Below are 12437 nucleotides of genomic sequence, written 5' to 3' on the forward strand. Positions count from 1 at the left end.
GGGTAGTGACAGTTGAAAAGGAAAAGGAGAAAGTGAGATGATCTTGTGTATTAGTTGAATCTATGAACTCATTACATTAAACTTGATCAACTTGTGGTGTCTACCAAATAGACAAATAATTTATAATTATGAAGAACTGAGTTTTGTTTTTGTTGAATTGCAGTCAGCAAAGTTATTATCAAGGACAGAGATTAACTAACAATCTGGCCTTTTTTTAAGGGAAAGAAACCGACTGGTCAAGAAACATACGAACAACAATACAAATATAAAGATTAACTAATAACACAGATACTCTACCTAAATTATGAACAACTGTATCTTTTTGCAAATGAATAAAAATACCATTTAGCCAACATTTTAGATAAAAAGTACCGCCACTGCCAATATGCTACCATTTAAGATTACTTGTGCAGGGGAACCAGAAGATAATATGATGATCTATTTATTTGACCGCCACCACCACAGGTAATCCTCACTGCACAACTGGAAGTAGCAGAGTGCAATGGGTTATTTCAGCACAAGTGATGACAAGGATTGATGAAGACCAAAAAAAGGAACCTAAAGATGTAGTAAAACTGATTCAAACGGATTGAGGTGAAGATAAAGAAAAGCCCAATGAAAACAGCTCCAAATGGATTATGTACCAGGCCTGCTCGGGGATCTGCCTTTACAATTTACTTTCATGCCACCCTTTTGAGACCAGAAACTTACACAAAAAATGGTTACATATACACTGGCATGCGATAATAGTAAATATCAACACTTATTAGGCAGTTGTGCAAATGTTTCCGTGTTGGGGCTACAACCGACAACCATCATCTTTTTGAAGACAGAGAAGGCTTGATCTTTATTGCCTGACAAACTATGACCACGAATGAGAGCATTATAAGTGAAAACACTCGGTTCAAGACCCACAAGTTGTAGTTCCTCATACATCTTTACAGCGACGTCTACCTTTCCAGCAATTCCAAGATGTAAAATCAATGCATTGTAAGTATAAAGATCAGGAGAAATTCCTCTATTCTTCATTTCACTAAAGAGAGAAAGAGCTTCATCCAATCTACGTGATTTTCCAAGCCCGTTGATAATAAAATTGTACGAAACCGTATCAGGATCAAGCCCAGTCAACTTTAGTTCCTCAAAATACTGAACAGCTTCATCAATTCTACCAGTTATGCACAGACATTCTACAAGAATGGTGTAAGATTTCAAATCTGGCCTGATTCCTTCTTTAACCATCTTTTTGAACAATTCACAAGCAAAATCAATTTCACCCGATTTCCCAAATCCGTTGATAAGAATATTGTAAATAACACTGTTGGGCCCGCATCCATAATCTAACATCTCCTCGAAAATTTTCATTGCTTGCTCGGATCTTCCAGCTTTTAAAAGACCATCTATAAGAGGACCATATGTACAAGGAGTGGGAGAGAAATCACCACTCATGAGTTCATAATATAAATCCAAAGCTTTATTCAAATTATTAGATTTCACAAGCGCGGAGATGATAATGTTATGGGTTATAGCATTTGGCTCGCATCCTCTAGAACGCATCTCACTGTACAGATCATAAAGTTTATTGATCCTCTTGGATTTACCGTGAGCATCAAGCAACAAATTGTAAGTAAAATTGTTAGGATGAGTACCTGCGCTCTTCATATCCTCAAAAAGTTCTAGAGCCTTTTCAGTGAAATTAGATCCAAGAAGTCCATCCATCAGGCAATTGTATGATTCTAGGGTTGGGTGAATTCCCAAGTTTTTGGTGAATTTGTCAAATACATTTTGAGCATCGAGGGCTTTTTTCCGCTTACACAGGACTTTAATTAGAGGTAACATTACATGATCATCTTGGCAAACAGAATTGCATACCAATATTTCAGCAAATGAAATGGCTTCTTCAATTTCTGCTTCGGTTAAAATACATTCCATTAGTTCACCCCAGAATTGTGAATTTGTCTGTAAACATGCCTGGTGTACAAATTCCATTACAACCTTGATTGCATCCTCAACCCTTCCATGCCTTACAACACCGGGAATGAGTGTGCACAAAGTTACATAATCAGGTGAAAGAAATTTCTTCATCTGATGGAAAAACCAGAACGCGTAATCAATTCTTCCTTCTCTTATCAAACCATAGATGATAGTGTTGTATGTCAGAACATCAGGATTACAGTTCATCATTGTCATTCTACAAAACATCTTCAAAGCCAAATCAACTGCATCATTCTTGGAAAGACAATCGAGGAGCGAGTTAAAAGTTATTGTATTTGGAGGGCATCCAGACTCTGTCATACTCCCAAATAATTCAAGGGCCTTCAGGATTTTTCCCTCTTTCCCAAGACCAGTAAGTAAAATGTTGTATGTCACAACCGTAGGAGCTAGCTTCAAATTCTTCAGTCTCCCAAACATCTTCCACGCCGCATCAACTCGGCCAGCTTTGTAAAGTGTGTTGATTAAAGAATTGATTATCATTACATCTGGTTCACACCCCTTGCTTATCATCTCTGACAAAAGTTGTGTGGCTTTGTCAATTTGCCCCGCTTTGCTATAGCACTTCATCAACATGTTATAGGTTACTGAATCCGGCGAAAGGCCACACTTGTGAAGATCATTGAATATATCTTCAGCTTCACTGATCCTACCCGTCTCTGCAAGAGTATATAAAGACGCATTACACGCTGCTATGCTGGGCATAATTCCTCTCTTTTTCATTGTTTCAAAGGTGTCAATAGCTTTTGCAGGATCACCAGATTTTCCATAATAATCAATGAAAAGAACATAAGAAAAAGCGGTTGGTTTAACGCCCAAAGATTCCATATTTTCAAGAAGTTCTAATGCCTCATCCAATCTTCTTGCCTTCAAAAGTCCACAGATCATTGTGTTATAAGTATGAAGATTTGGAAAAATTCCTTTTGTTGTCATCACATCTAACATATCAAACGCCCGATCAACATCCCCGGATTTGCATAAAGCCTCGATAAGTATAGTGTAGGTAACCACGTCGGGAGCATAACCATCTACCTCCATCTCATTCCAGAATCTTTTCACGGTTTCCAAGTCCCCAACTTTACCAAACTTGTCCATCAATGTAATGTATGTTACACGATCCGGACTGTGACTGCTAGCTCTCATCTTTACATATAATTCCTTGGCCTTGTCAAGTTTTCCTGCAGCACAAAGAGCATCGATCAGAACCGTATAAGTGATAACATCAGGCCCGCATCCTTCATCGTCCATTTCCTTGAAAATCCCCCATGCATCGTCAATTCTCCTCGCCCTCCCAAGCGCTCTAATACATATTGTATACGTGTAAATATTCGGCCTCAAACCAATACTCTTCATTTCTTCCAATAAATTCATAATCTTCCTGGTGTCCCCTCTCCTCCCTAATGCAACCATTAACGCCGAGTATGTCTTCATGCTAGGCTTCATCCCTTCTGAGATCATTCTTTTGTAAACCTTCAAAGCCTCGTTACAAAAACCAGGTAACAGTAAATGAATCAACCCATTATATGAATATGCATTCAAAATAAACCCAACTTCCGTCATCTTTCTAAGCGCAAAAGGCGCTCTTCCAATCCCGCCTTTAATCGAAAGAGCCTTGAAAATAGTCATGTATGTAGTCAAATTCCTGTAAATAACTTTCTTTTGCATCAAATCAAACACAAAAACCATATCCTCAATTCTCCTTTGTTCTCTCAAAATCTCTAGCATGTAATTGCATGCATCAGTGGTATGCACAAAATTAGTCAACTGAGAAACTATCTTAAAGTATGAAAAAGCAGAATTTGGATCTGAAATAGACTTCAAAATGGTCATAACTTCTTCTTCAGACACGCTAGTTTTGTTCTTCTTTCTCTTGCCATTATTTACAACAACCAAATCATTGTCATGGTTACATCTAGTTATAGTCCTAAATGCACGATGACCCACACGTGTTGTTCCATGTTTCTTCAAATTTAACAACGACCCATTTGATAAAGTTTTGATTTTGACAAAATTGGTGGTTGGTCCTCCATGATTGGTGAGAACATAGAAATTAGTATCAGTCAAAGTATAGCAGAATGACATACCGTTGTTACAACATGTGGTTGTTGAGGAGCAGAGAAGCAAGACTGTCATAGAAGAGCAACAATTATGAGAGTGTTTGTGGATTAACCTGTCTCCCAGAATTTTGAAGTTTCTGCTTTGGATATTTTTTGATACCGCTCTGAGTGCTTGAAGTGCCACCAATACTATCACATTATCACTTAACTTCTTATTATTTTTTTTTTTCTTCTTTCTATTTTACTATTTTGATTAAATCTTTTTTGAGGGATAAAATTAGGAATTACTTTTTCATTATCAAACAAAAATTAGGTCTCACTCACCACCAAAAGAATAAAAATCAGGTCTTCTAAAAAAAATTATGTTTTTTAATAACAATTTCTTTTAGGGTTAACCTTTCAATTTATATAGAAATGAGCTCAGGTTATCCGAAGTTCGATCATGATGTAAGTATAGTCTCACAATGAATTGTCACTCATTAAAAATTAAGATAAAAACAAAATTAAAAAAACAAAATTAAAAAAATACATTAAAAATCAAACTATTCTCCTATATATGTTGTGGTCGATGTTGATTGTATCCTTTAACTTGACTTAGTATAGATTGTTCTGAGTTTACAAGAAAGAAGATTAGTTGTGGATCCATCACAAATGTTCTTAGAGTGTGTTTGGTTTTCCGTTTGCAACATACAAAAGCATGTTTGCACGTTTTCCGATGCATTTTTGCCGTGATTTTCACAAGCTTCAAATACTAACTTCCTCGCTAACGTGGTTTTTTGCCGTGATTTCCATTCAAACTCTGTTTTTCAAACGCTGTACCAAACAGACACTTAAGAATTGCAACATTTTTTAGTTTTGGATAAGAAACAAAACTTTGGTTGGATCCTTGAGTGGAAGGGTGTTTGTTGTGTGCGATATTCAGTAGGTTGTTTGGTTTGGTGGATAATAAAAATAAATTTTAAATAATAGGCTCATATTTATATCGACCATTCTAATTTAATTCTTTTTCATTCACATTGTTAAATAAATCCAACTTAATTAAAGGATTCAGTTTATGTTGATGTGGAAGGGGTTTCGATCAAAGGTTCGTCTTTGGTGGAGAGATATTTGTTTTGTTCGGGGTGGATAAGGTCAAACTATTGTTAAATAGTTTGTTGAAAACTGACAAATTTGGTTGGATACTGGGTGGAAAGGGGTCTGTTGTGTGAGATACTGGGTGGAGTTGGCGTAGGGGTTCGTTTCATTGGAAAATGGGTTTGGTGGAGGAGTGTTTTCCTTCGCTGGATCGTTTGAATTTACTAATAGGTGAGGAGGATAAATAGATGTGGTGTTCAACTTTAAATGATATTTACTTCTTTGAAAATGTGTACGATATTCTAACACGCGTTGAGTTGAGGATGTTTCTCTATTTCATGAGATTGTGTACATTAAACATGTAGCTCTGAAATTTTTTATGCATGCTTGGAAGATGATGCATAATAGATCGTCTACAAAAAATAATTATGTTAAACGTGACTTGTTGTTAAATGAACATCACAAATGCACTGATGGGTGTGGGGGAGGAGGAGAATATGCCAGTGATCTCTTTTTTTAATGCCTCGTCTTTAGTGGAAGGGTGTTATTTCATGAATGGGTTTGTTTTTTTTTGTTCCCAAATAATCCATTGAGTCATGCGTCTAGTTTTTGTGGCTTTTACCATTATAAAAAAAAAAAGAATGTGGTAAACTTGGTGTGAATTTAATACTCGATGCTTTGACAATAGTTTTTCACTGTCTTATTTGTTTGAACTAAAAATACAAAAAGAAAGAAGAACAAACAAATGCATCATGTTTATAGTACCTAACCAGGTAACTTAACGCATGAACTACACACAAATTACTCAGGTCATGACAATTTCAACTAGTAATACCCAATGTTTTTGACATGCATGGGAACAGGGGCTTAAAAATAAAAAATGAACAGAGGCGTTGTCATGACTGGAAAGGGAGGAGCGAACATCTTCTATGGGGCAGAAGTAGTAGATTGAGCGCAGGATCACGTTATCACATCCATTGTTGTTACATTGATTGATCAGTGCGTGACTACGGAATGAAAATTGCTTCTCAACAACAAAATTGTTCTCCCACACCTGAAAATGAACAAAATACCCTCAACCGCAGTTAAGAAAAAATAAACAGCCAACGATAGTTAACTGTGATATTAAATGTTATTTTTAGGTGTGAGAGAACAATCTTTGACGTCTAAAGAGCAATCTTCTTACATAATAGCCATGAGGGCGTGCATTTTTTTGTCCAAAGCAATGATATTAGCCTTTCTATAATGTTGAAATGGTCACATTATGATGGTATGCTTGTAATAACAAGTTGGATAGGGTTTTGAATGTCAATTAACGCGATTATTGAATTTGGAAGATGAATGTTGAACATTAATTGATATTTTGCAATCACTAATTGTTATGTCAATTACACTAGCAATAATTTTTCATGTCTATTGACTTTCGTCCCAAAGCCATTGCGAGCCGCCATTGTTGCTTATGTACTCATTGTCTACATGCAAACCTACACCCATACTCAAACACCATTATCAAAGGTTCATGATCCTCCGCATTCTTATACCTCAAACAATGTTTTATTAAATTCAACAAAAACAAGAGAGAGTATGTTGATAATCGAGACTTTAATACTCATTTCTCTTTTTATTCTATTTTATGAAACTGACATTGATTAAGTCACAATTTAAATTGTCAAAACGAAAAATATCACAAACTTCTACGAATTCTTTTTTGTGGTGGCCGGAGTTTGAACTCTACGTATTCTTTTTTGTGGTGGCCGGGGTTTGAACCCCGGACCTTGCATATATTATGCATTGTCATACCAACTGAGTTAAGCTCACAAGAACCACAAACTTTTACGTATAGAAGCAATACAATCATTATTTAAGTTTTGAACAATTTTCAAATGTTGATGGATCATAAATAATACTCCTTTTAAACCCCATTATTTTGATATTGCTTTCAAGTTTTATACAATCCAATCAATCTATTCCAAAAAAATATCAACATTTTAGGTTAAGTTTAGAATACTAAAAATAGTTATAAAAAAAAAAAAAAAAAAAAAGGGAATGAGAAAAATTACGGCATCTGAATTGATTTGAGAGTGTGTATTTAAAAGCCCTAGATTTTAGGTTCTTCTGCCTCCACCGCAGTAACAGTGCTGAAGTTCGAGACTTTGTTTCATTCAACACAAAAATGGTGAAAGGAAGTGAAAGTGAAAGCTGTGGAGGAGTACCCGAAGCGGTGATGGATTCAGTCAACACCACTCTCTCTAATCTTCGTGAATTCCGTTCACATTTTCAACAGTTTTTACCTCTTATGAACCCTCAAATTCTCTCCCAACTTCCACCTCTTGAACGTGCTCACTCTCTCTTTCTCCTCTCCAAGATCACTTCCACCCTCCTCACACGTAATCATCTTCATCATCATCTAATTTAATTATAATTACAATTTTAATTTTTGTTAATTCCAACTTAATTTTCTTGTTCTATTGTGTTTTTTGATTTTATTTTTTTCAGTGAAATTGAGGTGTAGTGGAGTTCAACCTGATGATAACCCTGTCAAATCAGAGCTTGTGAGTTATTTTTACTCTGCTAATTATGTTTTTGAACCTAACCCTTGTTGCTTACTCTGTTTCAATTTTTTGTATTTTCAGGATAGAGTAGAGTTATATCAAGACAAACTTGAACGCCTTCTAGATTTGAATAAGGGTATATTTTTTTATTTTTTTTTATGCTTTTCTTTTATGAACAATGCGTCTTTGTTGAATGTTCAAGTTAAAATTATAAGATTCTTCAAAAAAAATAAATTAAAATTATAAGATGATGGATATTTGACACATATAAGTCATATATTATCCTGACACGTAGACACTGATGATAATTTAAGAAAACGAAAGTAATTGAATTTTAGCACATGCGTCGGTGTTGGGCCACTGACACATGTTAGACATTGGACACACCTTCAATATGAGGGGTTGCTGCTACTTAGTCTCCCCCTTTTTTATTAGCTTAGCCTTGTAGTATTCTATGGTTAAATTGATTGTCTTTTGGTGATTTTGGTTTTGTTTGTGAAGCTCCGTTGCGACCTTCTACTATGTTGAATTCTCAAGCAGCTACTCGCTTCATCGAACACTCTCTGCCTGACCTCACTCCAGGTGGGTAGTTAACTTGGTTTATTACTTCTAGTGGTGATAAAAAAATCTATATGTCTTCCACTTTGATCACATCGCATGTATGTAAGGAAGTTGTTATTTCATATGCAGAGCAACTGCAGAAAATGAGGAACTTAAGTAGAGGGGAGGGAAAGAAGAGGAAACATCAGGAGCAGGCTGGTCAAAAGAGAAAGTATCAATCTTCTGAAAAGCCATCTATTTCTGTTCAAGCTGCTGCTCAGGAGTTTCTGGAGAAAGCACAGAGGGAACTTTTTGGTGGTAATAATGGCGGTATTAAGGGGCCACTTCAAATTGACAACATGTCAGAAAGCGACGACGATCAAATTGACAATTTTTCAGAAGACGACGGCGATAAACTACCTATGACCTGAATTTTGAACTATGGTAGAGTTGCTTATAACGACCTTATTTACTTTACGAGTGTAATGTTCTTTCGTCTGCAGTGTGGATTTACAAATTAGGGTGCTAAGAAATTTTGCCCCATCTGAATTATAATTTTATTATGATTTGATAATGCATTTTAGGGGACAAACTTATCGGGGTGAAAGATCGTAATTGTAACTCAAATGATCAAAACACTTTTCTCGATTAAACACACGTAGACCCAATGTTTTCAAACTTCCTACCTAGGACCGGAAGGGTGTGACAAAGGATCATAGCACAGATCGTAAGATAGTCTCAACATTAAACTAAACTTAAATTGGAGGCACGGGTCAATAAGGAGAGGTTACATAGAAGAAACAACAGGACTTTTAGTAAACTAGGCTGCGGAACCCGGCTGAAAACCGTTCTGTCAAGGTTTGTTGTGGACTACCAATCCTACATTTTTAAGATTTTGCCCGTAATCGCAATCTGATACTTGCCCGTGATCCCAACCTGATCCTAGAGCTCCGTGATCCTGCTCACGATTCAGCATGCTTGAGCCTTCAAAACTTGTAGGATTGTATCATTCGATTGTACAAGGAGACACTCTCGATATTGACAACATTGTGTGGACATTAGATAGGAATTTGTATTGCAATTGATGACTAAAGTAGATTCGGAAGTATTTTACTAATTCTACAATTTACTGTTATTTAATAGCTAGCATTGGAGCCACAAAGTTCAGAAACTCCAAATTAAAGTATATTGTACTATAATATGATGCTGATATGCCCACGGTACTCCTAGATACATATCCAAAGATTATCCTCCAATTTTTAAAGCATTTTAAAAGAAAATATTGATTAACGTGTTTGGGATACTACTTCCATAATTTTAGATAATACTTCAGAAACTTGTCTTGAAGATCCTTGTACAGCTTTCTTCTTCATCGTATTATAATTATTAGGGGAGCACATACTTATCTGTTCATTCTTTGAGGATTTAAGGAATAAAAAACGTGGTTGTGTGACATTAGTAAAGCTGTACGCAATCAACTTGATGATGGACTTTTTGAATGCAGAGTCGTTGCTTGGCAAAAGCTATGTTTTTTCAGATGATAAAAATGCAAGAGATGAGAATGATATAGTTAGTCTAAGATAGTTAATAGTAAACAATTGGCTAGAAGAATCAAGACTTCTTTTAAATAGACCTAAAATTTTTTGTGATACTGATAAGGGAAAAAATTATATTTGTGGCATGTTTATACTATTTTGAAATTTGATGGCGAATAGACAAAGATGTTAATCACAATTTACAAAAAAAAAAGCATTTTTAGTAAATTGTGATTAATATCTATTGATGTAGTTCTTGTCAAAAAAATGTAAACTTTACAAATTTTACCATGAAAGTTTGGAAAATGGTCTCTAAGATGAACATAATTGTATTCATTGAATATTTTGTAATTGATTTGTAATTTGAATGCTCATTTCCTTGTGTGTCCTTGAGAAGTTGCAAGAAGAGCAAAAACCAGCTTATCGATTTTCTATCTATGTCTTCATTGCTTAGTTTATAATATGCACTTGCTTATCAATTTGCAGAAAATGCTTGAAATTGGATTCTGTTAGAATTTTATGGAGTTACAGTCCCTGATATACATATACATGTAACATTTCTTTAAATTTTTGTGACAGAAAATCTCTTTCTTTCATGTTCATGTGCATAAATTGATTAATCTGTTCATAAATATTCACAACGTATCTAAGATTTTTTTTTTTTTCCTTCTCCGCAGGTGTGTGTGGGAGAGAGGGTCTGTACCTTTCCTTTGCCAAATGGAGCTTGTGTTCGTCAGATGGTTGTAGTTTTGCTTGCTTGTTTTTCGCTAGCCTCTATTGACACAACCTCTCAATTCACACCCATAACTGGACATATGGCATTTCATTAGTTAGACATGTTTAAGGTTGGATTTTGGATGATGATGTCAGTGCTTTATTTTTTTGCTTCAATTTGTGTTGTACTGGATGGGAAGGAAAGAATCAATTTGAAACTTCATGACTCATCTATTGTATGGAATCTCAGTTGTTAGATAATATATTGGTGGTGCTTTGATTTCTTGCTTCAATTTGAGAAACTTTGGCATGCCTCATCCTCTCTATGGAATTCTAAAAAACAAATTTTGTCGCAGACTCAGTTCAAAGAGGTATTCAGCCTCAGGACAGTGTGTAAGAATCCTATATATTCATAAGCTTTGGAAAAAATAATGAAGGTATTCAGGAGAGTATAAGAATCCTATATCAAGTTTTTATTCATAGCTTTGGAAAAAAATAATGAATCGCTACAAAAGAAAAAAAGAATCACAATAATAACTTCACTACATCCTAATTAGGTGCAGTGATTCATATGAGAAAACCCACATAAATAGCCAACAGTCCTAAAACAGTCACAAGTCCAGTTCGCAACACTGGCGCACTGCTAGTTGGTGCAACAGCTGGACCTTCTTCCAACTCTGCTGGAGATGGTGCAGGTGAAACTCCAATGGATCTTTTCTTTGGAGACATAACCACCACAATGAGCTTTTGTCCCTGCTCACAGTGACCCTTTGCTCCACTGATGAAGTAAAATGGTCCAGGTCTGTCTGGCTTCACCTTCGTGTTCCCATCATTGTACTGTTCAATGGGGTTTGAGCTGTTGCAATTAGCATAATCTTCTTTGTTTACTTGCAAAACTGAGTCTTTCCCTCCATCATATTTCCATACTGCAAAACAAAGGTAAAAGAAAAAGATGTGTCAGTAATGAAAATTATGATAGTAAAAAATGGGTTTATTTAATCTTGTAGTTGAATGAATATTGAAAAATTACCAAGATGATCGTCGACTTTGAAACGAGACTTTTCTGCCCATTGATTGAGTGAGTCTGTTTCAGAAGATGGAACCTTCCATGCATCTATCTTGCCTCCAACCAATAGTTCCTTAGCTGCAGAGAAACCAAAGAGAAGGAACAAGAACAATAGAGAAGCAGAAGCAGTTCTTGAGAACACAGCCATGGTGACTTTTTCTGATAACTGAATGTGGTGTGTGTAGAGATTTAGTTTTGTTATTGATGTGGTTCCTTAGATTATTGAATTATTTATAGATGGTCAGAAGAAACTAGCCGTTGAGACTTCGAAAAAGTACACAACCTTTGCGGCTAGGTTGCGAGCGTGTGTGGCATTATAACGTTACAAATAACGGTAGAAAACCTTGAAGAGGTGGTAAATGGTAAATGGTAATATTCAAGTTTCCTATCATTTTTGTTTTTTCTTCCTCTTTCTTCTCTCCTTCTCAAACTCCAGCCGTCACCCCTTTCTTCTTCTTTTTCTTTTTGTCGGAGAGGTGATTTTGGGTCAATTTTAACCCAAAAATCACCCCTCCGATTTGTTTTTGATTTCACATTTTTTTTTCTGTTTTCTTTTTGTGATATCGTCGTCTCTGAACGACTCTGTATGTTTTGATTTTCCGTCTTTGTGCGGTGCGTTTTTTATTTTCCGTCTTAGTGTGGTGTTTATTTGATTCATGTTGAAAGATTAGCTTTGAGCAAGTGCAGATCCGATCAATGACAATGACTTTGGCATCGTCACCGTTGCAGATCCGGAGACATGAGGATTCCGGAGACTTGAATATAGTCATATTAGTCATATTTGTAGGCATAGGTACATTGCCGTTTTATGTTATTAACATGGATGTTGTGAGTTTATTCATAGATTCATCCTTTTTGTTTTTAGCGAATTTGGATTTGTATTGTTTCGATGTACTCTATCAATTTGAAT

The 12437-nt window shown here is 35.7% G+C and overlaps 3 protein-coding genes across 3 annotated transcripts; 1 reads left to right on the plus strand and 2 right to left on the minus strand.

Moving 5' to 3' along the window:
- Positions 1-191: 191 nt before the first annotated feature.
- On the minus strand, positions 192-4252 carry LOC11431942 (pentatricopeptide repeat-containing protein At4g31850, chloroplastic). Its single transcript, XM_024777824.2, has one exon. It carries the CDS (start codon positions 4120-4122, stop codon positions 757-759), a length of 3366 nt encoding a protein of 1121 aa, XP_024633592.1. The 5' UTR covers positions 4123-4252; the 3' UTR covers positions 192-756.
- Positions 4253-7168: 2916 nt separating this feature from the next.
- On the plus strand, positions 7169-10754 carry LOC11431486 (nuclear nucleic acid-binding protein C1D). Its single transcript, XM_024780145.2, has 6 exons — positions 7169-7507; positions 7617-7672; positions 7754-7808; positions 8174-8254; positions 8363-8656; positions 10425-10754. The coding sequence occupies exons 1-5, from the start codon at positions 7294-7296 to the stop codon at positions 8641-8643; spliced, it is 687 nt and encodes a 228-aa protein (XP_024635913.1). The 5' UTR covers positions 7169-7293; the 3' UTR covers positions 8644-8656; positions 10425-10754.
- A 157-nt stretch (positions 10755-10911) lies between these two features.
- LOC11435425 (early nodulin-like protein 1) lies at positions 10912-11741 on the minus strand. Its single transcript, XM_003603241.3, has 2 exons — positions 11492-11741; positions 10912-11387 (listed from the first exon to the last, which is right to left on the minus strand). Exons 1-2 carry the CDS (start codon positions 11673-11675, stop codon positions 11029-11031), a joined length of 543 nt encoding a protein of 180 aa, XP_003603289.1. The 5' UTR covers positions 11676-11741; the 3' UTR covers positions 10912-11028.
- Between the last annotated feature and the right edge of the window lie 696 nt (positions 11742-12437).

The sequence above is a fragment of the Medicago truncatula genome, chromosome 3, assembly GCF_003473485.1.
Source record: "Medicago truncatula cultivar Jemalong A17 chromosome 3, MtrunA17r5.0-ANR, whole genome shotgun sequence".
Classification (NCBI taxonomy): Eukaryota; Viridiplantae; Streptophyta; class Magnoliopsida; order Fabales; family Fabaceae; genus Medicago; species Medicago truncatula.